Consider the following 22,135-nt stretch of genomic DNA (forward strand, 5'->3'; position numbering starts at 1 on the left):
GGTAGCCGTAATGGACGCCATGCAATCACAGGCGAAACGCGTTCGGTGACACAACAAATATATTCCCAGTATGTTCGTCTCGGGGGGGGGGGGGGGGGGGGGGGCAAGGGTGTTTTGTAAGCGGTGTGTGGCACCCAGTTTTGCAGCTTTTATGGCTTCTTTTGCCTTTCTTGCAGACAATTTGGAGGGGTGTTGGTGCTGTCTTAGCGGGGTGTAGGGGATGCTTGAAAAATCCCTGCGACCCCATTTTACGGAGCACAAAGTTGAAGCATTTGTTGAAGGTTACCAAGCAAGAAAGTGCCTCAATGTCACTTCGGGGATGGTCTCGAAGGTTCTGTGGCAAAGTGCAATATGTTGGCGCGTATTACGAAGTCTTTGTTTGCCGTTTCCAAATCCACAGCTGCGAAATAACGAAATAATGCCGCCATATATTTCTTCGTAAGACTGCTCGGGAGCTCTCGCAGGATTCCGCCGTAAGCTACGAAGATATTGCGACGCGCGCCCTTCGTGAATCTACACTTCGTCGTAACTTTCCCGTACGACGGAGATACGACAGATTCCGTCGCACGAGCTTTTTGTGAATCCGACCCCTGATAGCGTGCGTGCGCTGTCCATCGCAAACATCGATTTCTTTTTCTCGTCGTTCCTGCCTCGTTGTTGCTTTCTGTCCTTCGCTCATTTGAGATCTTATTTCTCTTTCCGCTTCTGCATGTCGAACCTTGTCTTCTACACTCCATTCGGGTTCTTCTACGCTGGTCTGCCTGTGCTTGTCGTGTATTCTCCTCTTCGGTCCATAATGGCTCTCCTTTGGGAAACATATCCTTGAGCTTGGGGTGAAGACAAGAGGACGAACAAACAAACGTACAACACAGGAGAGGAGACTTTCTCCTTTCGCCGCTTCAAGTAGCTCTGTCGCTGTATTTCAGCTGCGAGTAAAGTCGCTGGATCCAGTGACTTTAGCTGCGAGTAGCAATCCCAGTAAACCAAAAACGTCTAATGGACATCCAGAGGATGGTACAGAGTTGGGATGTCTAGTAGATATCCAGATATGTCCACGTTACATTCCATAGATGTTCCATGGATCGTCAGAAGCTCGTACATAACTGTATAAATGCATGTCCTGGATGTACCTGCTGGACATTGTCACATCCAGTGGACGTGTTTGTGAGGCATTGCGACGTCTAATATACGTCCAGTCGGTATTCCTACCGGATTAACATAGGATAATATAGAGTACGTTTACGAAACGTTGTTTCGACTATCAATTCAATAGTAATTTTTACGTATACAGCGACAGTTTAGTGTACAGTAATTTTTACGTAGTGCTAGAAGAAAGGTACCGTGCCGACATATGTCTGAAAGCGTCTGAGGAAAACCCAGAAAAAACCCCAGACAGCACAGCCGGCACCAGTATTCGAACCCAGGTACCTCCCAGTCTCGACGTGACATGTCCAGCACGCTAACCACTGAGCCACGCGAGCTGGTGACCACCTTTGTGAAGCTGACAACGGCGGGCTCGTTCAGCACTACTACCACCACCTGTCAGTGGATCACGGCGTTGATCACGGTCGGTACCTGAGAGGAAGGAGGAAACGCAGGGGAAACACCCAAATAGCACATTCCACATGGGGCAGAAGAAGAAGAAGCACAGTCAGTCGATCACAGCTATCTGTGAGGCCAGCTGCGTATTCACACGAGCGACATCTTCACGGAAGATTCTAGTGGAAGAAATAGCAAAAACACTGCTTACAGAGACGAAGTTCCGTCCCGTGTTATGTTGAGCATTCACACGGTGAAGAATAGCGGGAGTGGCGTACTGCGCACTTAGCAGACGACACTTCGCAGACGACACCGTCAGCGTCTTTCTTGTTGTCTGCTACAGAATATCTTGTGACTGCGCTGCAGGACATTCCCCATGGTTAGCAGAGTACGTGAACACTGGACGTTGAGCGCTCGCGCTCAGAAAGCTATGAGGTCTTTCGCGTCTTCCGCTTCTGCGGGGAATGTCGCTCGTGTGAATGTACACGGGTAGAAGGAGATGAAGATCTTGGCGGGAAGAAGAAGAAGGGCTCACGGCCATTATCTCATTGGTAGAAGAAGAAGAAGAAGAAGAAGGGAAGGCGGAAAGTTACTTAGATCTGACTGGCCTTAGTCCCTACCATTACTGCACAGACATAGACATAGACAAACATCTTTCGCCCCTTTTGTCCTGGCCAATCTCCGTTAGTGGTTTACGGCCATCATCTCCTTGCACGAAGAAGAAGAAGGAAGCTTTCGGCGAAACGTGGCCCATGCCAGTGAGCTATATGTGCGACTTTTTTTGACGAAGAAGCAGAACGTGGCGCGCTTGACTGGACATCACCATCGGCATTGTCGTAGCACACGCAGTCGTTCGGCGTTGGCTACTGAGTTCGAATTGGACAACTGGGATATGCTGATCGAAATTTAAAGACCAGTCTACTTTCGGAAAGTTATTTCGCAGACTGCTTTGAAGGAGAGAGTCAAGCGACGCTGTGAACGCTATGACGTCAGTGCCAGAAACGGTGGAGTCCAGTTCCGCAAAGGTTCAGGTGAGCGGTATCGTAAAGGTACCGTGATCGTTGAGGTCAGCGTTACCTTAACGCCGAATTTAAGCAACTTACCGAATTCATCGTTGAATTGCATTGTGGAGGCTCAAAGTCTTATAAAGAGGAGGAGAGTTCCCTGGTTTCAATTTGAAAGCGGGGTACGACCCACAATCCGCAAATCAATTATTGATAAACGCTCACATTTGCAGGAACCTTCTGCGTCAGATCTAGCTCCGGCGTCATCCGATGTTCCCATAGAACAAAAGGATGTGCACGCAGCGGAAGCAGGAACGCTGGGCGTAACGGGAGGCGTTGTGGTCCAAGCTTTGACTCAGCCCGGTCCAAAACGCTCTATCGGGGCCGTCAGCATAGGCGGGGTTTCTATAGGCCACCCTTCCTTGAGACATACTGCCAACGCTGCCACGGGTACATCGAATCAACTAACCGAGGTCACCTTGGGAGAGCATCTCAGCACCACGGCCATCCAGGTCTTCATTCCTTTCCTGTTGGCCGGATTCGGCTCTGTACTCGCGGGTATCGTCTTGGATTTAGTAAAGGTATCACGAAAAAAATGCATTCTCTTGCGACATGTGAGCCTCACGCACAGTCTTTCAGAACATTACAGTGTTCGTCGTGGTACGCGAGCTCTTCATTCTTATTCCACCTCTGCTGGGCCTCAACGGCAATCTTGAACAGACCTTGGTAGCTCGTCTAGCCACACAGGTAGGCTCGCCGTAGCTGCAGAATGTCACGCATTATATGAACGACGAAGAGAAAAAAAAGTGTAATGAAAAACGCTCTTTTTATTGACTATTGTCCTACAACCTACAGACCCTTACCACTTGCCAAAGAGACCACCAGGTGGTCCTCTTTCACCAGCAATGCAGAGCCGTATATTAAAAGGGAGTCTGGCCATCAATGGGTCATACCTGAAGCATACCTGGGAATACCTGAAGCTCCACCCACTTTTTCAGCTTTCCGACCAATGAAGTCTTCAAATATGGAGCGCTATCAATCAACCTATCCTCACTATTTGCCCCCCTATCCAACATGGGGAGCGCTATTTTGGGTGGCAAGTGGATTGGATGGGATTGAAATGGATACCTCTCGCAATCTGCAAAAGTAGTGGATTGTTGGTTCAAATTTGATAAGCGCCACCTAGGGAGCGTAAGGCACGTCGCACAGGCAGGTCGTCTGCTTCCGTCATGGTACCGCTGCCGGCAGAACCACCTGCTGGGACACATTCTGTTGTCGGTATGATTTTTAAACAAATCTACATTAATAGTTGGAATATAAGAGGCAAGAATGTTTATATCCATGAAATCCAGCTGTTAAATATAAGATTGTACAGCACAGCGCCGTTTTTGCTATGATTTCGTTGTGATCGCCGTGTTCACTAGGCCTAACACCGGCGACAAAATGTATTATTTTCAGTTAGATATCGATGGATGAGCATAAGTTGAAACTGACTTCCGAGAAATCTATATTAGGATGTACATTTGCAGCGTAAGCTCAGGTTAGTCTGAAAATTTTTGTCACGAAATCCCCGCTTCATTGTGTTTTCGTCGCCATTTTGGGTGGCAGTATGGCGTCATGGCGACCCCCTTGGTAAAAAGCAAACCAATCAGAGGAGCGAAACTGTGATTGACAGGTCGAGCCTCTTTTTGTGACTCCTCCCAATGGCCAGACTCCCTTTAATATACGGCTCTGCAGCAATGGGGTAGAGTATCGCCCCTGGCGAACTCCCCATTCATCATCTCAAAATAAAGTTGTTTCCTAATCACGCCGCAGCCTGGCGGCATTTGAGCAAACCTCTCGGCGTCCTGTCGCGTCGCACTTCGAGATCAAGACTCAAGAGGCATGTGTTCCGCTTCCCTTTGAATCGGATGCGTAAAACGCAATCTGTCGCGTGCGGAGAGAATGTTCCGTGGCGCCTTCAAAGCAGTGATTTATCCAGGCCCCCTCTACACCCCCCCCCCCAAATGTTCAGTGACACCCCCTAACTTTTTCACCAGTGTACGCCCTACAGGGGGTACCCTTGTGAATTCAGCTTTAGACACATGTCGGTAATGATATGTTAAGCTGCAATGACATAGCTATAATAATGACCCCCCCCCCCCACACGTTTTTTTCCAACACTCCTCCATGCTTGGGATTCTGGATAAACCACTGCTTCAGAGTCACAGGCGCCACGCGCATAGTGGTCCACTTCAACGATCCTACGAGTTTCAACCAATTCTCTGCAGATATCGTGACTGCGTGGTTTTGTCGGTGCTAGCTGTTGCAGTCTTTTGTACCATCGAACGTTGTTCTGATACGAGGTTGGCTTATCTTTCCCATAAAGCCGTTTGCAGAACAGTACACGATCTGTTCTTCGTGGTTCCTGAAAGCCGAAGCGTTGCTGCACAACCGATACTGCAACTGCACAACTACAAACTGTTAATGTCGTTACCGTCGTACAGTGTCACTGATGAAATGTTTCCTGTTCAGGCAAATCTTGGGAAGCTGGATCGGCTACAAGACCAGATACCCACGGTCTTCGCGAACATGGCACTTTTACAGGTAAGAAACAACAGCTGCATGTAGTGCTGGGAAATCCTAACGCTGGATTTGACTTTTGCAGTGCCAGGCAACGGTAGCGTCTACAATTGCCTGTCTCTTGGCGGTCTTCAAAGGGGTCGTTTTTAATTCAGACTTCCGTGTGGCCGATGCAGGCATCATATTCGGTGGTGCCCTGGCAGCCGTCAACCTTGCCAGTTTTATTCTTTGTAAGTGTAACAGCCGTGTACGTTTGACGTTCACCCATCCGTTGGGTATATACACGGGCTACGAGTTTCCAGTCGCTTCTTCTTACAAATCAGATGCCAATGAGATCACTCGTAAACATCTCACTTTGCCTATCTCAGTACATTTCACTTTGCTGGAGAATTAAAAAATGTACAGGTTAGTTGCGAGCACTAGATGGTCGTGGTTGCGAGTCACAACGGTGCGAGACGACGGAGCGGTGCGGTGACGAGAGTGCAAAAAGAGCAAAGTCAGATTTGAGTGCAGGTGATCACCTTATAAGTCTTCTTGCGTATACGCCCTGCGTCTCAGGAAGATTCTGTCCGCTCGCCGCAGAATATTTCTTCTTCCGCTGCTCATCTGGTAGCCGCTTCGTTTCGTACGACCTCCTTCGCATTTGCTAACAAATCTTCCTCCGTTTCTTTTAAGTCGTTTTGATGTTCCTGGCATTTCTTCCGTCCTGTCATGTAGATTCCGTTTCTAGCATGTAACTGTTCATTTTCGCCTCTTGTTGCACCTATTGTTGCAGCATGGCTGTACCTTTGGCGCCAGTAAGCACATAATCAATATCAGTGGCCAACTATATAGCCATCGCAAATGTGTTTGGACAGGCTTACATAGGGTGTTTCATCTAACGCGGAAAAAAATCTACTTATCTCAACATTAAGGGGGCAGCGCTATATAGCCATCGCAAGTGTGTTTGGACAGGCTTACACAGGGTGTTTCATCTAACGCGGAAAAAAATCTATCTACTTGACTGAACATTATGGGTCCAAAGTTATTTCTCTTGGGCGAGATTTTGCCGTTACTTCTGGATACTTGTATCCAATTTTATGTAGGTTACACTGCAAAATACATTCCTAATTACTTTGGTAATAGCTCCAAAAGGAGAAAAAGAAGCAAGAAAAGCGAAATCCGCTGTTTCGAGGCGTGCAAATTGTCGGCCGAGCTCAGTTGAAAAACGGTCACCAGCTCCTTTGCTTTCTCACTCTTATTATCATTGTAGTAGCGAATGTATGTTTAAACAGAATGAGGTAAAAACCCGACATGCGCTCTGTTTCTGTATTTAAAAAAAACCATGAGCTTGGCAAATTTCGGAGATCAATTATGACAATTCAGTTTGACAAATTCTCACCGAAGATCAAACAGCGTCGACCCCATGATGTTCAGACAAGGGGATTTTTTTTATGCGATTTTTTATCCCGTTAGGTGGATCACCCCGATATATTCCGCAACGTGTCCGAACATCTTTCCGCAGGTACTGTTATGTGCACTGTGGTCATACTTTCCAAGAAATGCGGCCGCAACCCCGACGAGGTGGCCCCAGCTATCGCAGCGTCGTTTGGCGATCTGGTAACACTCAGCCTATTCTCCCTGTGCTGTACGCTCATGTTCTACCACAAAGGTAAGCATATTCACGGACATTAGAGCTTCACACGGCGAGAAATTATGCTACCAGGGACGCAAAATGCTGTATATATTTCGTATTTAAAATCAACAAAAAATCAATCAATCAAATCAAACAAATCAATCAATCAAAAAATCAAACAAAAACTCAATCAAAAGCCAAGCACGCAAGAAAAAACAAACTGCTCACGCTGAAACGTTGAGAAGTTCCGCCGTTACTGATGTTGAGCAATAGACCTCTCCAGGTTTGTAAACAAATGATGTCATAGTGTTCGACAGCGCCACCAATTTGGTAGAAGCTATAGGGGCGAACAAGGACGCGCCCGAAAGCCACGGTCTTTCCTTTGAATAGGAGGCAGCGAACAATGCCCATTCGTGGAACCCAGTCCTCCACTTCCGATTTGTTTCGGTTTCAGTCTATCTACCAACGTCATGGTGACGTTTCTCGGGTAGAGGTCTATTCGCAAGACGTCGGGAGTGGAATACTGAGCAAATAGCAGACGACACGATCGGCACAGTCGTCTGCTACGGAATATCCTGTGACTGAGCCGCTGGATATCCCCAGTGGTTGGAAGAGCACGAAATGGCACAACGAAGGCAGCGGAAAGCTATGACGTTTGACGTATCTTCTGGGGAATGTCGTTCGTGTGCATACACGTCATCGAGACCTCTGGCGTCTCCTAGCAACTGCGGGCGTCTCCGCCCGACGTTGGAAGGTTGCCAGCAGCTGTAGTAAAAGGACTGTTATAGGAGCAATGTTGCCAGACGTTCTCGAAACTGAAAGATACTCCCGCAAGAAACGATATTTTGGGAGAATACAGTGGGAGACACGTGAGCTGCAATGGCATGAATTCGTTAGGCCACGCCGAGAGTCACCTGATTGGCACTCCCTCGTGCGTCACGAAGCGACGTCATCGACTTCACTCATTTTCTTCAGCTGTATTCTCGGAAGGAGTGCAAAGGGTTTTAGAGCGCCATTAAGTCTCTTTCGCGCTACAAGTAAACCACTAAATTCATATATAGAAGGGAAAAAAAAAAAAAAAAATCTCTCGGCTGCTTGATCCGACTGCACGTTTCTTACCACCCGGATGCCACAGGGCCTCACAAATGAATCATGTATCGCAGTGCTGATCGTCGTGGTGACCATCATCTGTTACTTAGCATTACCGCTGTGGGTATTCCTGGCACGCCGGAATCCGATGACTACCGAAGTGCTCCGTGTTGGCTGGTTTCCCCTCATCGTGGCCCTTTGCGAATCAAGGTACGTGTCAAGAGGCAAACGCCGCAAAACAGTGGCCATTTGGAGTGTGCTATCTCTCTCCCTCATAGCTTTGGTGGCTACATCCTGGATTACTCCGTTCAAAGATTTCCGGGGATTGCGCTGCATTTGTCTTCTGTTAATGGTAAGTCGCAACGTAGTGCTATACCGCGCGCGGTTGAAACGTCCACGGAAAACAGAAGGACGTCCCACCGGGGTACTGCTTTTCTAGAGAACAGCATATAGATTCATTCGACATCAATTTTATGTAGCATAGGTCAACGCAATGCACGCTTTGGACTTGTTAGCAAACGTCTGCTGCCATTGGAGCGCTGGTGGAAATACACACGACAAGAACTAGACAAGCGCTCTGTGTCCCCTGTCTCGTTATTGTCGTCTCACAGCTTGTATCGAGTCTGCTCGTCCTATCGTACGTTATACGATCCCATACCCTTACGAGACAAGATTTTTCTCGATGTGCAGCCATAGGAGGTAATATCGCCGCCATCTTCTCCTGCACCATGTCCACGTACCTGAACAAGGCTGTCAGTCCAGGGGTTCTGCCGCGTCGCGAGCCAATCTGCCCGGGACCGTACAGTGCATTTTTCAGCAACAAGAACACCGGTACCATTGCCATAGTGCTTTTCAGCATCGTCATTCCGGGCCAGATCATCATTGCTACCACACTCAAGCTCTTCCGGTTCGGCCACGTTAGCATGAGCCTTAAGTTCACGTTCTTCTACGTTGCGGCTTCGCTCGGTCAGGCAAGTTTCCACGGCTGCCGTACGGCGCCCCTAGTAACTTTGTTCATTTTGACCCAGAAATATGGCAAATACACTATTTGCAATTCACATGTGTAAGACCGACACTGCAGCCATACAGCCGTCCCCTCGTATTCCCTAGGGAGCACGTTTTATGCTTCTCGCTGATCAATGGACATATCGTAACGCCGGTGGTCTCATTACAAAGAGGACTACGAAATGCATTGGATTCTGGGCTTCAATTTTGAAGTATAGGCTTTAATAAGAAGCGTCATTTTCGAGGCCTCTTTCGAGACAGTTTTTCTACTGCGAACAGGAAAGAACCGCTGGCAAAAACCAATGTAAAAATGTTTCAGGAAACGATAGATACCGAATAGACCTCTCCCTGTTTGTAAGCAAATGACGTCATAGTGTTCGACAGCGCCACCAATTTGGTAGAGTCGAACTACGCTCGAAGTTAGGACCGAACAAGGTCGCGCCCAAAAGCCACGGTCTTGAGGGGATTACGATGGTTCCTGAAAGGGACGCAACCTTCGGTCCTACTTTTCTTTCAGTACGAGGCAGCGAGCAATGCCCATTCGTGGAACCCAGCCCTCCCCTTCCGACTTGTTTCGGTTTCAGTCTGTTTGCCAACGTCATGATGACGTTTCTCGGGTAGAGGTCCATTGACATAGCGACGACTTTCCTTTAAAACGCATAAACGTAAAAAAATGAGGGTCTATATGCAGCTACTGAAGGCCGCGTGAACCATGTCGCCCTTGTGGCAAAATCATCTGCCGCGTTTGGCTGAAGCAGACGACACGGTCACGTCATTTGTCCACGTGGCGGGCTAGAGGAGTCATTAGGTTTTCGTTATCTGAGAAATTCTGGCACGCCCGTGCTCCCATATATTACAGCCCCAACCTCCAATGTTTCCCTTTGCTTGCCCGTCATGTAGTAGCTCTTCGCTGAACCTCGTCCGGCCACTCACTTCTGATCGCGCACACAGGTGACGATCCTGCTGTACCTAGCCCGAGTCTTGGTCTACTTCCTGTGGAAGAACAAGATCGACCCTGACAACGCGGCCATACCATTCCTAACGGGCGCTGGAGATTTCGTTGGTACGGGCTTCTTGACGCTCGCCTTCATCATCCTGGAAGCCATGAACGATCCTTCGGTGACAGAAGGCGACCCCGAGGTCACGTCCATCGCAGCAGTGACCACGCTCGTCACATCAGGCGGTACGCCCAATCCCATGGCACCGACCAACATTATCTCCACCGTTGCCAGGAGAGTCGGCCTCCTCGAGGACGGTCTTTGGTTAGTGGGAAACGTCGTCGAAAGCGTGCGGATACACATGATCTTGCTATGCGGAGCGTACATTATGGAATTCATTTGCCTTGTGTGTTGTACAATTTCCAGACTTCAGATATGGGCAGTGATGGGCAAGTACAAAGTGCCTGGCGTCAATGGTACTTGAAGTACAGCACAAAGTGCCATATCTTAGATGTACTTAAAGTTTAAAACAGTGGCAATTGTCCTTTAAAGTGTGCAACATGGCCACGGCCGCTCCCCTGCATTTTGGTCATAAAGTGAATTGTCACCACCTGTTACCAGTCGTACCATGTCCCTTGTGTAAGCTTCGAAAAATAGAGTTACGTAAACTGGCATGATGAAGTCTTTTAGAAGAATGTGTAACACTTCCTCTTTTTTTTCTTTAAGTCATTTTTTTTGTTCATTTGCGCTTCCTCACAGACATGGTCGATGAATGCCGCACGACTGCAGCAGTTCACGGTGACCAAGGACACTGCTTACCGGTCTTACCATACCGGTCATTGTCATATAAACGAAATGTCAATATTAATGAACAAGTTACATGCGGAGGCAATTGGGAGGGAACGGTTCCCGAGAAAGGGTCATATATCGGAGATGTCGTACTAACGAGGCTCGAGGTTGTCTTTTTTTTTTCTTAGTCCGCTTTTTTTTCCTTTTTGCGTTGTGCTTTTCCTCTGACGCTTCTGCGAAGTCAGTTTGCATAGCGCAACGTGTTAGTTTGGTGGTGACAAACTCATGTTCATGTTTCGATTAGCTAAATTGCTACAGCAAAGTGGGACTCAGAAATTGTGCTTCAAGTACTGCCTATTACTGGGTATAGGGGAAAGTCAGGAATGTGAGCATCGGGTGCCTCAGGCCCGACTGAAGTAATGACACGCTGTCACGTTATTGGGTATGGGGGAAAGTCAGAAATCTGCAAGAAACTGTCTTGTAGATCATGTGCCTCAGGCCCGATTGAAGTAGACACTTTATCGCTTCACTGGGTATGGGGGGAAGGTCAGGAATGTGCAAGAAACTGTCTTGTACCATCGGGTGCCTCAGGCCCGATTGAAGGAATGACACGTTGTCAAGGCGCGCACTATTAGTAATACATGTAATTCCAAATGCCTCCTCTCCCCCATTCGTTACGTAGAAATGGTCAGAATTCGTCTGCTACTGCGATTCGCACTTCTGCGAATTCAAGACTTTCAAATGATTGCAGCTTACTTCGCAAATTTGAACCTGTATAGACTAAAAGTGCGACACTATCCTGATTGGCTGACTCTAGGCTGCTAGGTCTCGTCGACGTGTGTTGCCCTAGGGGGGTGCGGTCCGCACGGGGTGACTCGCCAGAAAGGGATGACACCAAAAACGTGATTTTCCTTCTGCGTGCGGTATGCTGTTTATCGCGTATCGCCTGGTACGGCAAAGACCCCCTGCACTGGGTGTCACATCTGGTGTTACTAGACTTGTGCAAATATTGAAAATCTTTTGTCAAGAAATGCTCCTGGTATCAACCTCAGAGCCTAAAAGAAACGATCTCTGCGAACACTCGCAGTAAAGTGCATTCTAGTTACTGCAGTGCAAATTGTGGGGAAGAGTTTTAATCTGTTATGTTTTCGTTTGTTCCAGATCATACATGACCCCACAAACATTGGAGTACTGCAAACAACTCAGTGGACGGCAGTCCAATTATAAATAAAATTTGTAGTCGCCAAGATCGCTGTTTTACATGTAATAAATGCCTTCCAGCTATTGTACTATAGTATTATAATACGATTACACGTATATACGTTTTCAACCTGGTATTCGTGTATTATTAAATGGTCTTTTCATTTTTTATTCCGTGTTAGCGTTTATTCCTATGAGCGCCGCGTACAGGTGTGAACAGATGGAGAGAGGACAGCTGGAAGGAGTGGGGGACAGGGGCTTTAGTATGCGTCGTGGGCAGACTTCAGGGTAACTGTGCCGATATTCGTCTGGAGAAAGACTTCGGAAAAACCAAGGGAAAACCTCAGACCGGTGGTAGGACTCGAACCCACCACCTCAGCACAACCTTGGCGAAAACTCACTAATACTTCTTGGCCTTCACACTGATCCCCTGACAGCCCCCCCCCCCCCCCCCCGTATGACTGGAATCATGCTGACATGCACCGATAAGACAGACAACCTGGGCACACAACCTTGCGTGCTTTACAACCTCACTGGCTTTGTCACTATCATACCTGGTGACTAAGAAGTCACAAAGCATACGGTTGAGGTCATTTTTAGGTCTGAAGGCAGCTATGGTTTTTACTAACCTGTAGGTCGAACCATTTAAAAGGAGGCTGAAGGCCAAAGCCGGGAGATGTCATGACGAATAGAATTGTACACTACCTCATTCTGTTCCTGCACTGATGGTGTCTCCCGCATAGGGGACGAAACATTTCGGCAAATTCCTATTTTCACATGTCAAGCCAGTGTATAGTTCTTTTCGTCACATTAGAAAGGCGCACGATCCTAAACAGTAAATGTTTTCTGGTGGTTTGTAGCAAAATCTATTTTTAAGTTTAAACAGCAGCTTGTGTTCATCCGCTCTGGTGGAACGACTTTCCTTTGTAAACCAGGTGCTCAGACCGAACAGATGAATAAATTCTGTGTGCACAGGAAATTTACGTTCTGAAATAAACGTTACATGTGCGTTAGTATTTTCCAAAGGCAAATTCAAAAGGAATATGTATTTCCCGTATTATAATTGATAAGTATTCCCGAAATAGGTATTCCCTGTGTTGTGTTGTCTGCGTGTGTTTGCCCCGCTCAGGGTTGCCATTATGGAGTTTCCTGTATTACCAGTGTATTCTAATACAGTATTACACATTATAACACACGGTTTCAAAAGTATTCCTATATTAGTATTATAATATGCGTTCTCATCCAGTATACATAGGGAGTGACTTTTTCGGGTTAAACCCGGTACCGCCCGGTTATTCCCTCTTCCCGAACTGACCTCCGACCAATTCGGGTTAAACCGGATTTTTCCCTGAATTCCGTTCACTATGAAATCCTCAAGTGACGTTTCCACACTGACGAACAGAGGTCGCCATGTGTAACACGTATAAGAAGGAGTTACCTACGTTCCCAGAAATACCCCCATGTTTGTCAGCACTGTTTATGCCTTCGAGGATTAGTGCCGGTAGGTCACCCACAAAACAAATAAATAAGATTAGGAAAGGACTTAATAGATGAGAGAGAGAGAGAGACAAAACAAAAGCACCCGATAACACCCGAAGGCACAATTGAACCTCTATATGCAATAAGGGGATAAGTCGACTTATCCTCTTTTTACTATTTTTGTTGCAATGACATCTACATACCAGTATGCACCTGCCCATGAAAACTTAGGACCTTATTGCGATTTGTTGGCCCGCTACAGCATGGTAAAAAACGGGAAATGCATGTGTGTCAATGGGACGGACAATCAGATCAGGCCCCCTTTTCTCATTTTGGGATTTTTCGACTTGTCCCCGTATTGCATACAGAGGTTCAATTATCGCCCAATTTCTCTCCGAATTACAGATTTAAAAATAGCAAAATAGGTGGGTAAACCGACCCACTATTACCAACCAACTAGGGTGGTCAATGAACTTAGTAGGGCATGTAAACGGATGCTAGCATGTTTTGTGCCATGATTATGCCAAGTAGAATACATATACTGAGATGCGAGTAGAATATTTAGAAAATCGTACACAAATACCCCTGCACAAATAGATGCATTATGGTTGCGAAGTGAGTATGAAGTGTATTGACGAATACGTTGCAATAATATATATATAAGAATATGTACAATACAAGATAAGAAATACGAATAAGAATATATTTAAAAATTGGAAGATTCATGGGAGTCAAGATGCCTCTTCCCACAAATCAATTACCTTACACAAACAAATGCCTTTCTGAGTATGAAGTGTGTTGGCGAATACATTTCAATAATATAATATAAGAATATGTACAATACAAGATAAGAAATATGGATAAGAACATTGGAGGATTCATGGGAGTCACGATGCCTCTTCCCACAAATACCTTGCAACCACGACAGGGTTCTTTTCTGACAAGTCCAGCCGCAGTGTTGATATTCCGCTGTCCTTTACAACAACTGTAAGAAGGAGTAAAGAATGAAAAACCAATGATTCCTAAATAAAATCTGTATACCTCCCAGCAGCTCTTTTTCTTTGCATTTCTTCAATTTTATGCTCATGCACTGGGAAAGTAGATGGCTTGTGGCCCTAAAACAGAGAAAGATTTCCGACACATATTGGTTTGGAATTGGTTTTGCTAGTTACCTGTATCCTCCCTCTTCTTTTGCGGATTGTAGCGTCTCGACAACGTTGCGATCTTCGAGCTTAAGCTTGTTAAGATCCTCATGCAGGTTCATGTTTTCGTAGTCTCGCTTCTTCTTCTCTTCCGTAATAGCTGTTCTCTCTTTTCTGATCCTCTCTATTTCAGACGTCAGATTCTCGGCCTTCACAAGCATCTTGCGATATTCGGCTTGTTTGCACTGGTGCTCATTCCTCGCCTCTATGAAAGGTATGTTACGTATAACTGACACAAATTCGGCAGCTCCACTGGCTCCATTATACCACTGCTGCTGATATGTAGCAAACGAATAAGCACTTCAGAGGGGGATTAGAAACTGGGAAGAGCTTACCCACTATTGCAGTACCCATCTGACGTTGCTTTGCTGATTTTACTACTTCGTCACACATCAGCGAGAAAGCTTCGAGATCTGCTCTGTGCATATCGTCCTCCATTTCTCGCACTAAATGGGATTTACAGCTACAAAAACCTACCACAATCACAACGCCCGCGCTTGAACAGGACGGTATATTAACCTCTCTATCCAAGGCGCGCACACACACACGCTACATACGCCAATAGCAGCCACTGATAGCACCAATAGCAGCAGCAGCGTAGCTTGTTGGCTAGCTTTGCATTTTCACTTACCCGATAATTATGTTTTTGCAACCAACACAACAATATGTGATAATATTTACGATGTTAATTCACGGCCTCTCAGGAAATTATTTTCAAGATCGCACAAAGCCCAATCGAAATGATCACGTGGTAAAATAAAGTATCCATACGTAAGCCACAGTGCCACAGTACGCTAACACCACCGTTATTGAAAAACAAAACAAAAAAACATCTGTTTCTTGTAAAATTTTCATTTCATTACTTCTGTAGCACAATCACTTGAATAGTTGTCGTAAATATTTTCTAGTCTGAGCTCCACGTTTCCGAGAAAAACGTGCTCAAGAATCTGTAGGCCTGTGGGTGTGGCCGTGGCCAGGGTCGTGGAACTACTTCGCTTCGCGGAGGCAACTTGTCTTTCCCGTCATCCGCATGTCCGTCATCACGGCAAGACGGCAATGTAACGGGTGACGGCAGGTTTTACTGGTTTTTACTATGCCTGTTACTTTTCCTTGTCACGAGGGGCGTATATCGCACAGGCATTGTTGTTGAACAACAAGTGACGCCATGACGAAATGTTGCATATGGACAAGCAGAGCTTTCACCGTTACAACAGCTAGGTTGAAAATTATAGCATCCTGAATAACAGTAATATGGAGCAGTCCGAAGACGTCGACTTCCTCGCTCTGCCTGACGAAATATGGTCCCGGGTGTTGATATGTCTAGAGCCCGAAGATCTGCTGTCGATAGAGTCTGTGTCGAGTCGATTCACGCGCCTGACGTTCGACAAGACAATTCTACGAAGGGTGAAATTTCGCAGTGGGCATCATATGGACCTCCCAGATGTCCGTCGTTTTTTCAGGGATACGCGACCTTTGGCGATCACAGTCCTGGACTTCACAAATTGCGTGTGGCTACCATCTAGTCTGCTAGAGCAGTGTATCGGTAGATGTCTCAACCTCGTTGCATTGAAAATTGTGAATTGTCGCCTCAGCGTGCTCTCCGTCTACAAGATTCTTGTGCGTCTCAAGTCGTTGGAGTCATTAGAATGGTCGCTTTTTTCTGTCGCCCAAACGAGCGTCTCAACAATTCAGAAGCTGGACATGAGAGGACCTCTGCCAGTATGTAATCTGCGTGACATGTACGTCGAACTTTTGGAAAGCACCGTGCATGTCGACGTACTGCTCCGCATCCTGCCTCGCTGCAAAAGCCTCAGGTCTCTCCATTTACACGTCGTGGGGACAAGTATCGTCGACTATACCCACCTGCCCGTCCCCAATCCCCTCGGCAACCTGGACAGGCTCGAATTTTTCACTTACACAACGGATATTGTGCGCGGTCGTTGCCCATATGCCAGGAGATCACCAGTCATCGAATCGGCTGACCTCTGGCGAATAGTGTTTGGCAAGGCAAGAGAGCTAATGCAAACCTTTTGCGTGAAGGCAACCGTGTGTGGGAACGTCACCATGCGTCTCAAGACTCCGCACGCGTGCAGTTGCGTGCAGCTGTCCGACATACTCCGCGGCGTTACGAGCTGCTCCGAGTTGAAACAGGTTTGCGTCACGGTGGAGTGCCCCACGTACTTGGTCCGAGCTGCTCAACTTGAGCACTGGGAACACGTTCAGGAACTTGCGTTCCTGTCGCCGGTGCCCATAGACCAGCCGACATTTCCGCCCGGCATCGATCTGAGCTACGGCCACTTCTTCCTCAGCCTCCTAAATCGTTGCCGCAACCTTCGAGAGCTCAACATGACGCGATTTCACTTCTCCGCTGGTTTCAACTGCTGCAAAGTGGTGGCGGAAAGCGGTCTACGCCACTTGGCCGTGCTCGCGCTTCCAGCCTGCGCTCTCATGTCCTCCGGGGGACCGTCTCCCCTCGAATGTTTTTCCGCGTCTCACCTGACGGAGTTGGACATTAGAAGAAGTGTGCCGACTGCTCACAGCATTTGCTCATCCTGCAGTGACCCGCACACCTGTGTTTCGGAGGATCTTGTTCCTGTCGCCAAAATGAAATCTCTCCTCAGGTTGACCCTGTGCAACTTGGGAAACGTTAACACCTTGACGTTCCTCAAAGGATGTCAAGTACAAGAACTCAGAATAAGTAACTTGGGACGTAAGGGTCTGTGTCCCTACAACAACGGACTGGCCGACACCCTGAGGGAAAACAAACGCTTGGCCTCGATCAAGTTAGACCACCCCGTGCTTCCACTGGGTTCTCGGCTGTTATGGGACGCGTTGAGTCACGCTGTCGGCCTTAGAAGGGTATGCCTGATGTCGTCCTCGCACAACGATGTGCTGGACAGGGCCCTCGTGTTTGGGGCGATAAATAAGCTTGCCAAGTTGACCTCTCTGCACATCCACACAAATGCCGTCGGAGTGAAGTCGTTCAACGGTATGCTGCGAGAAGTGCTGCGACTGTCGGGGCGTGAATCGCAGTTCCGACTCCACGTGGATTCTGCGGATAAATTAGATCTGGACCCGGACACGATTTTCTCCTCCGAACAGAGCACACTTTGCCGCACTTCAAATTTTGTGGGCTTCGCCAAACCGAGGAACAGAGATGTTAGCGATTTGTGAAGTTTATTGTCCAAGTGCCCTTCCATGCTCGAATTTATGCAGCGTACACCGAAATGCATTCAGTGTGGAATTTAGTTTATCGTCATATTTCTCCCAGTCTTGCGGTGCAACCTGTTAGAATGTTGTACGACTGGCATAGTTTTTTTTTTGTTATATATATATATATATATATAAAAGGGTGTCTGCTTTGGGTCAACCATGCCATATCTACTCGCGCTGTCTTCGGGACCCTCAGTAGAGTCTTGCCCCATATCATCATAATTTGTAGTAACAATAACCACTAGTGTTTGTGGTGTCCTCATTTTGTCATCTTGCAGCATTAGATTTCTGCATACGTAATCTCAATCTCTGGAACTGGACATTTATCCTTTGCTCATAACAGCTTCCGCTGTGGTACCTGACAGTTGTCGCGCTCGTTCAGTTTTGTCTATGCAGTTTGTGCCTACTTTGTAGTCATGCAGTGCAATGCTAGTGGACGGTACAATGTACGTGAACAATAGTGTGTGTGACGTAGGGGGCTGTCTTGGCAGTCACCAGTGGTTTTATGCACACGGCGATCACGCAGCTCAATATAAAATTTATGTGCAATGAAAGAATGCTATATTGCCATGTGGTGCACTGAAGCCTCCGGTGTACTTGCCATGTTTTTAAAATAGGCAGGTTCTGTCTAAGCTTATACTTTTTCTCTACGGTATCGTAAGAGTTTCGTATGAGTCCCGTACGAGTAGTTGCAATGTCTGTGCGGGAGTACGGTTTAGTATTGGAATGTAAAGCTCCAGTCTCATGGGAGGTGCAGTGTGTTATAGGTTGAGTGGTGCTCCCAAAATAGTAAAAACATATAGGTTCTAGGCAAGCTAGAAGGTAGCATGCAAATTTGTTTTATGTCAAACTTGTGCAGAATGTAAACTTAAGGTAGTATCCACAAAATATGCACTGGGTGAATTGCGTTCTCTAAAGTTTTCTCTGACAGTCTCAATAGTGCCGTTATTTTTGTACTGCATTGTACTATCAGTCTGCATATTTTCTTGTGACCTGAACACAGATCTTGTGCCATAATCAGAGAGAAAGAGTGTTTCCATGTTGCTCCATAGGCTTGTCACAGATTTTATATTTTATTAGCACTGTATAACAGTCCTTTAACAAGTGCAATGGAGTGAAATAAATGCAATTCCACAGGTCTGATGAAAGTTTGAATGTCTTTTACAGCACATCTTCGTAATGAGTGGTCGGGCTGACATTAGGAGACCAGCACAGTGAAAGTTGGTGATCAGTGCACTTGACTACCACATCTGCACATACAACTTTGACAAGGCTACGGTAGATAGGCTTAGTAGAGGTCTGCACAAATTTATGGAACACTGGACAGACGTCATTTTCTGTGGCGCGACACCACGGCAGCAGGTGAAATGGGGGTGCACTTGTGCAGAGGGGGTGCACAACTGCTCCAATAGCAACTCATTGCAATTTTATTGACATTGCCCCAATTATGATGGGCGACTCTACCACCCCTCTGAGTGAGTAGAGTGTCTGTCTCACTGCAGAAAAACTGTTCAGTTCTGCACAGGCCTGTACATACTCATGGCATAGCACCATAAATGCCTCACGCACACCTTGATCCCAATATACTTGATCGACGCTTCTGTCAGAAATCACATTTGATGCAAGCTGTGGTTTTCATACCCGATTCACTGTGGTTTGGCCAGAAGAGTCTTGCATCACAAAGCCACAGCGCCCAAGGTACATGGCCTCCAGCCAGACTACATTCGGTTTACGAGACGCGCCGAATCAAAACCATATTAAATGCACCTCACAATGCTTGTACTGCAACTCACTGCACAGCCACACAACCTGTCCGCTTGTCTTCTGCAGCGTTCTCTCTTACAAGTGATGAAGAGAAGGAAGCAATTTTTCATGTGCCAGGCTCTTTGTTCACATCACTGATCTTGCTGCTGCTGGTTCTTGAAGGCAATTTCAATTTGCAACCATCAACTAAAATCGCATTCTCTTCTTCCACATCTGATGAGCTGCTTTCAGATTCAGATGTGCAATCACTGAAGGAGTCCTCGGCTGCCTCCACAAGTGCAAAGTTCTGAGGTGAACACCAGTGGTGGAGAAAGAGCAATTAGACCATACAGTACTGTCCATAATGTTTTCAGGCCAACTCAAAAACATGGAACATCAACCATCTCTAAATGAAGCGACACACTCAAACAACACGGACGATGTCGCGGCCACCAGCCTGAGACGCATGCACCAACGAAGTATCAACCTGCCCGGTGTCTGCTACAACATCAACCATGACTGTTTCTCCAATGTCGGCTAAATTTGAGACCAGCTGTTTCTACGCTCTGTATGACCAATAGAGCCTGAAGTTTTAGGGTTTAACCCGATTATTCCCCAAATTTGCACCCCGAATTGAAGGTTGCCTCTTTAGGGTGAAACCCGATATTTACCCGGCAAACTGCCCTCACTGAGAAGTCCGTAGCAATGCACACTTAGCCTGTTTGGCAGCAAATTCAGTTACATCACAGTTTGTACCATTCCAGTACAGTTAGTTTGAGTAACTGAGCCCGATTTCTCCCCGAATTTAGCATACTCTAAGTTTTTCCACCTGAATTCGCATGAATTTAGAGCACACGTTTATTTACCCGATTTTTTACCCTCCGAATTTAGAAAAAAATATTTCCCGAAAACTTCAGGCTCTAATTTGATCAACGGCTCGGTCACGTGCGCAAGGCAGTCTGGGTGTTCTCGGTGGAAGATTTCTTATGGCGAAATTTGGGTGGTCATTTCGTGGCAACACGACGTAGCGCTCGGAAATTTGCAACTCTGGCACCTGCACTGGATCATGTGACCGTTGCCACCCGAACATGAGTGTCAGGAATCTAGTGGTTTCAGTTGCTTGGATCACACTAGGGGCATCGCGGTTGCTCGTCTTCGGGTTTCGTCGTCTGCTAACCCACTTGAACTTCAATGTGCGGACCCTTGCTGTGCATGTGTGAGGACACCGGATATAGTTGGCCAACCTGTTGCCCGGTTGTATCGAGGCTGGGCGAAAAAAGTGCGAGCCGGCAAATTCCCGGCGCTCGGAAAGTGCCACGCGAACATGACCGCTTGGGATCTGGCAAAAAAGGTTGCCACGAAATGACCACCCGAATTCACAATTAGTGTTCTAAGGGGAGTGTAGTCAAGCAATTGGAAGAAGGGCATGGCTCCGGATGAAGAGCTTGGTAGTTTGAGACACATGGCAGCTGGGATAAGTGTGTATGCTGTTTTATTTGTGTCGTACGTGAAGTGTGCAATATACATGCAGTTTATGTCAGATGAGACATGTTGAGGTAGGTTAACCCGACACTTCAACGCAACAATGTTGCCAATATTCTGAGGGCATCCTGAGCAGCACCCTATGCATGTAGCTCACAACAAATTTGTTCTATATTTGATAAATTTCAAATTTGTCTGTAGCTGATAAATAGCCGTGGCAATGAGCAGATCTCTACAGAGATGCAAGGTGAATTTCAATAAACGTCTCAACACCCACCATTTCAATCATTGGCTCATCAGACGTGGCCTCTACTTCAATGTTCAAGTCATCACCTTTCCCACTTAACCTCTCCTTTTCAGCCTTTTCCATCTGTGGGAGAAACACCTTCGCCTTCTCCAACACTGGGAAGAAAATAGAAAGTCGTGCTAAGACCTTAGGTTTGTAGGTATTGAGCTGAAATAACACAGTACTGCGTGCAAAAGAGTGGAAAACACACGAAATGCCTTTTGTTCGGACCACACTCCTTGTGAAAAGGTTATGGAAATAGAGGGCGTACGGCGATAAAACAATAAACCAACCATAGATGTTCCATAACGATTTCAACCCGACCCTGACGGCATACTTACAAGTGCTTTTCATCTGAAACGTCTTCGGGGGTCCCGTCGAGTGCAGCAAGGATAGCAGGTGTTCGTCCCCTGATAAACGATAAAAATACCTAAGTGCACGTTCTCGTCCTCAGAATAAGGAAGAAGAACTTCCAGACAAGGTGTTGTACATTGTAACTATAACAACATCCTAAATAACTGCTAACTGAAACTTGCGTGCCCTATCATTGGCCAGGCATCGTGGTGACCGCTGTGCGTTGTTGACACTTCAAGTGCCAGCAAGCGCAGTTCTTTGGACAGACGTAAGACAGCTTACTTGAAACAACTTCGCTCCTCAACAAATCCTTTGAGTGGGTTGTTCTTTTTCGGCATTCTCTACCTGAGGAAACGCTATGCACAATCTTCCCACCTATTTCACTGGGAGCCGCCATTGTTCATTGGTTGCCAGACATCGTAACTCAATGCACCAAGCAAGGAGAACAAGGGATGAAGTCACTGAAAAGGTAGTTAGCTGTAGGACTAGCTAACCTTTTCAGTGACTTCCTTCTTTCATTATTCTTAGGCACTTGAGGCTTGTGTGTTGTCCTTTCTTCTGTGTTATTTTTGTGCCTGAGGTTGGATTACAATATTACAAGTTGTAAAGCACCCCTGAAAAAAAAAAAAAAAAAA

At 46.7% G+C, this 22,135-nt stretch overlaps 4 protein-coding genes across 5 annotated transcripts; 2 read left to right on the plus strand and 2 right to left on the minus strand.

Moving 5' to 3' along the window:
- Positions 1-2,291: 2,291 nt before the first annotated feature.
- LOC135401314 (solute carrier family 41 member 3-like) lies at positions 2,292-11,830 on the plus strand. Of its 2 annotated transcripts, none has more exons than XM_064633644.1 (11): positions 2,292-2,570; positions 2,777-3,124; positions 3,183-3,290; positions 5,058-5,129; positions 5,191-5,335; positions 6,610-6,756; positions 7,884-8,019; positions 8,088-8,161; positions 8,500-8,780; positions 9,766-10,076; positions 11,703-11,830. In XM_064633644.1, coding segments are annotated over exons 1-11 (1,671 nt in total). In that variant the 5' UTR covers positions 2,292-2,522; the 3' UTR covers positions 11,704-11,830. The 2 variants fall into 2 exon arrangements, with proteins under 2 accessions (XP_064489714.1, XP_064489715.1); XM_064633645.1 differs by having other exon boundaries at positions 2,293-2,570; positions 9,766-9,997.
- Positions 11,831-13,906: 2,076 nt separating this feature from the next.
- On the minus strand, positions 13,907-14,993 carry LOC135399972 (uncharacterized). Its single transcript, XM_064631705.1, has 4 exons — positions 14,758-14,993; positions 14,393-14,627; positions 14,262-14,335; positions 13,907-14,205 (listed from the first exon to the last, which is right to left on the minus strand). Exons 1-4 carry the CDS (start codon positions 14,858-14,860, stop codon positions 14,108-14,110), a joined length of 510 nt encoding a protein of 169 aa, XP_064487775.1. The 5' UTR covers positions 14,861-14,993; the 3' UTR covers positions 13,907-14,107.
- Positions 14,994-15,435: 442 nt separating this feature from the next.
- On the plus strand, positions 15,436-18,775 carry LOC135401316 (uncharacterized). Its single transcript, XM_064633646.1, has one exon. It carries the CDS (start codon positions 15,674-15,676, stop codon positions 17,594-17,596), a length of 1,923 nt encoding a protein of 640 aa, XP_064489716.1. The 5' UTR covers positions 15,436-15,673; the 3' UTR covers positions 17,597-18,775.
- Positions 18,696-21,934, minus strand: LOC135401317 (uncharacterized). Its single transcript, XM_064633647.1, has 4 exons — positions 21,783-21,934; positions 21,488-21,556; positions 21,138-21,262; positions 18,696-19,685 (listed from the first exon to the last, which is right to left on the minus strand). The coding sequence occupies exons 1-4, from the start codon at positions 21,895-21,897 to the stop codon at positions 19,506-19,508; spliced, it is 489 nt and encodes a 162-aa protein (XP_064489717.1). The 5' UTR covers positions 21,898-21,934; the 3' UTR covers positions 18,696-19,505.
- Positions 21,935-22,135: the final 201 nt, after the last annotated feature.

Source organism: Ornithodoros turicata, chromosome 7 (genome assembly GCF_037126465.1).
Source record: "Ornithodoros turicata isolate Travis chromosome 7, ASM3712646v1, whole genome shotgun sequence".
Lineage (NCBI taxonomy): Eukaryota > Metazoa > Arthropoda > Arachnida > Ixodida > Argasidae > Ornithodoros > Ornithodoros turicata.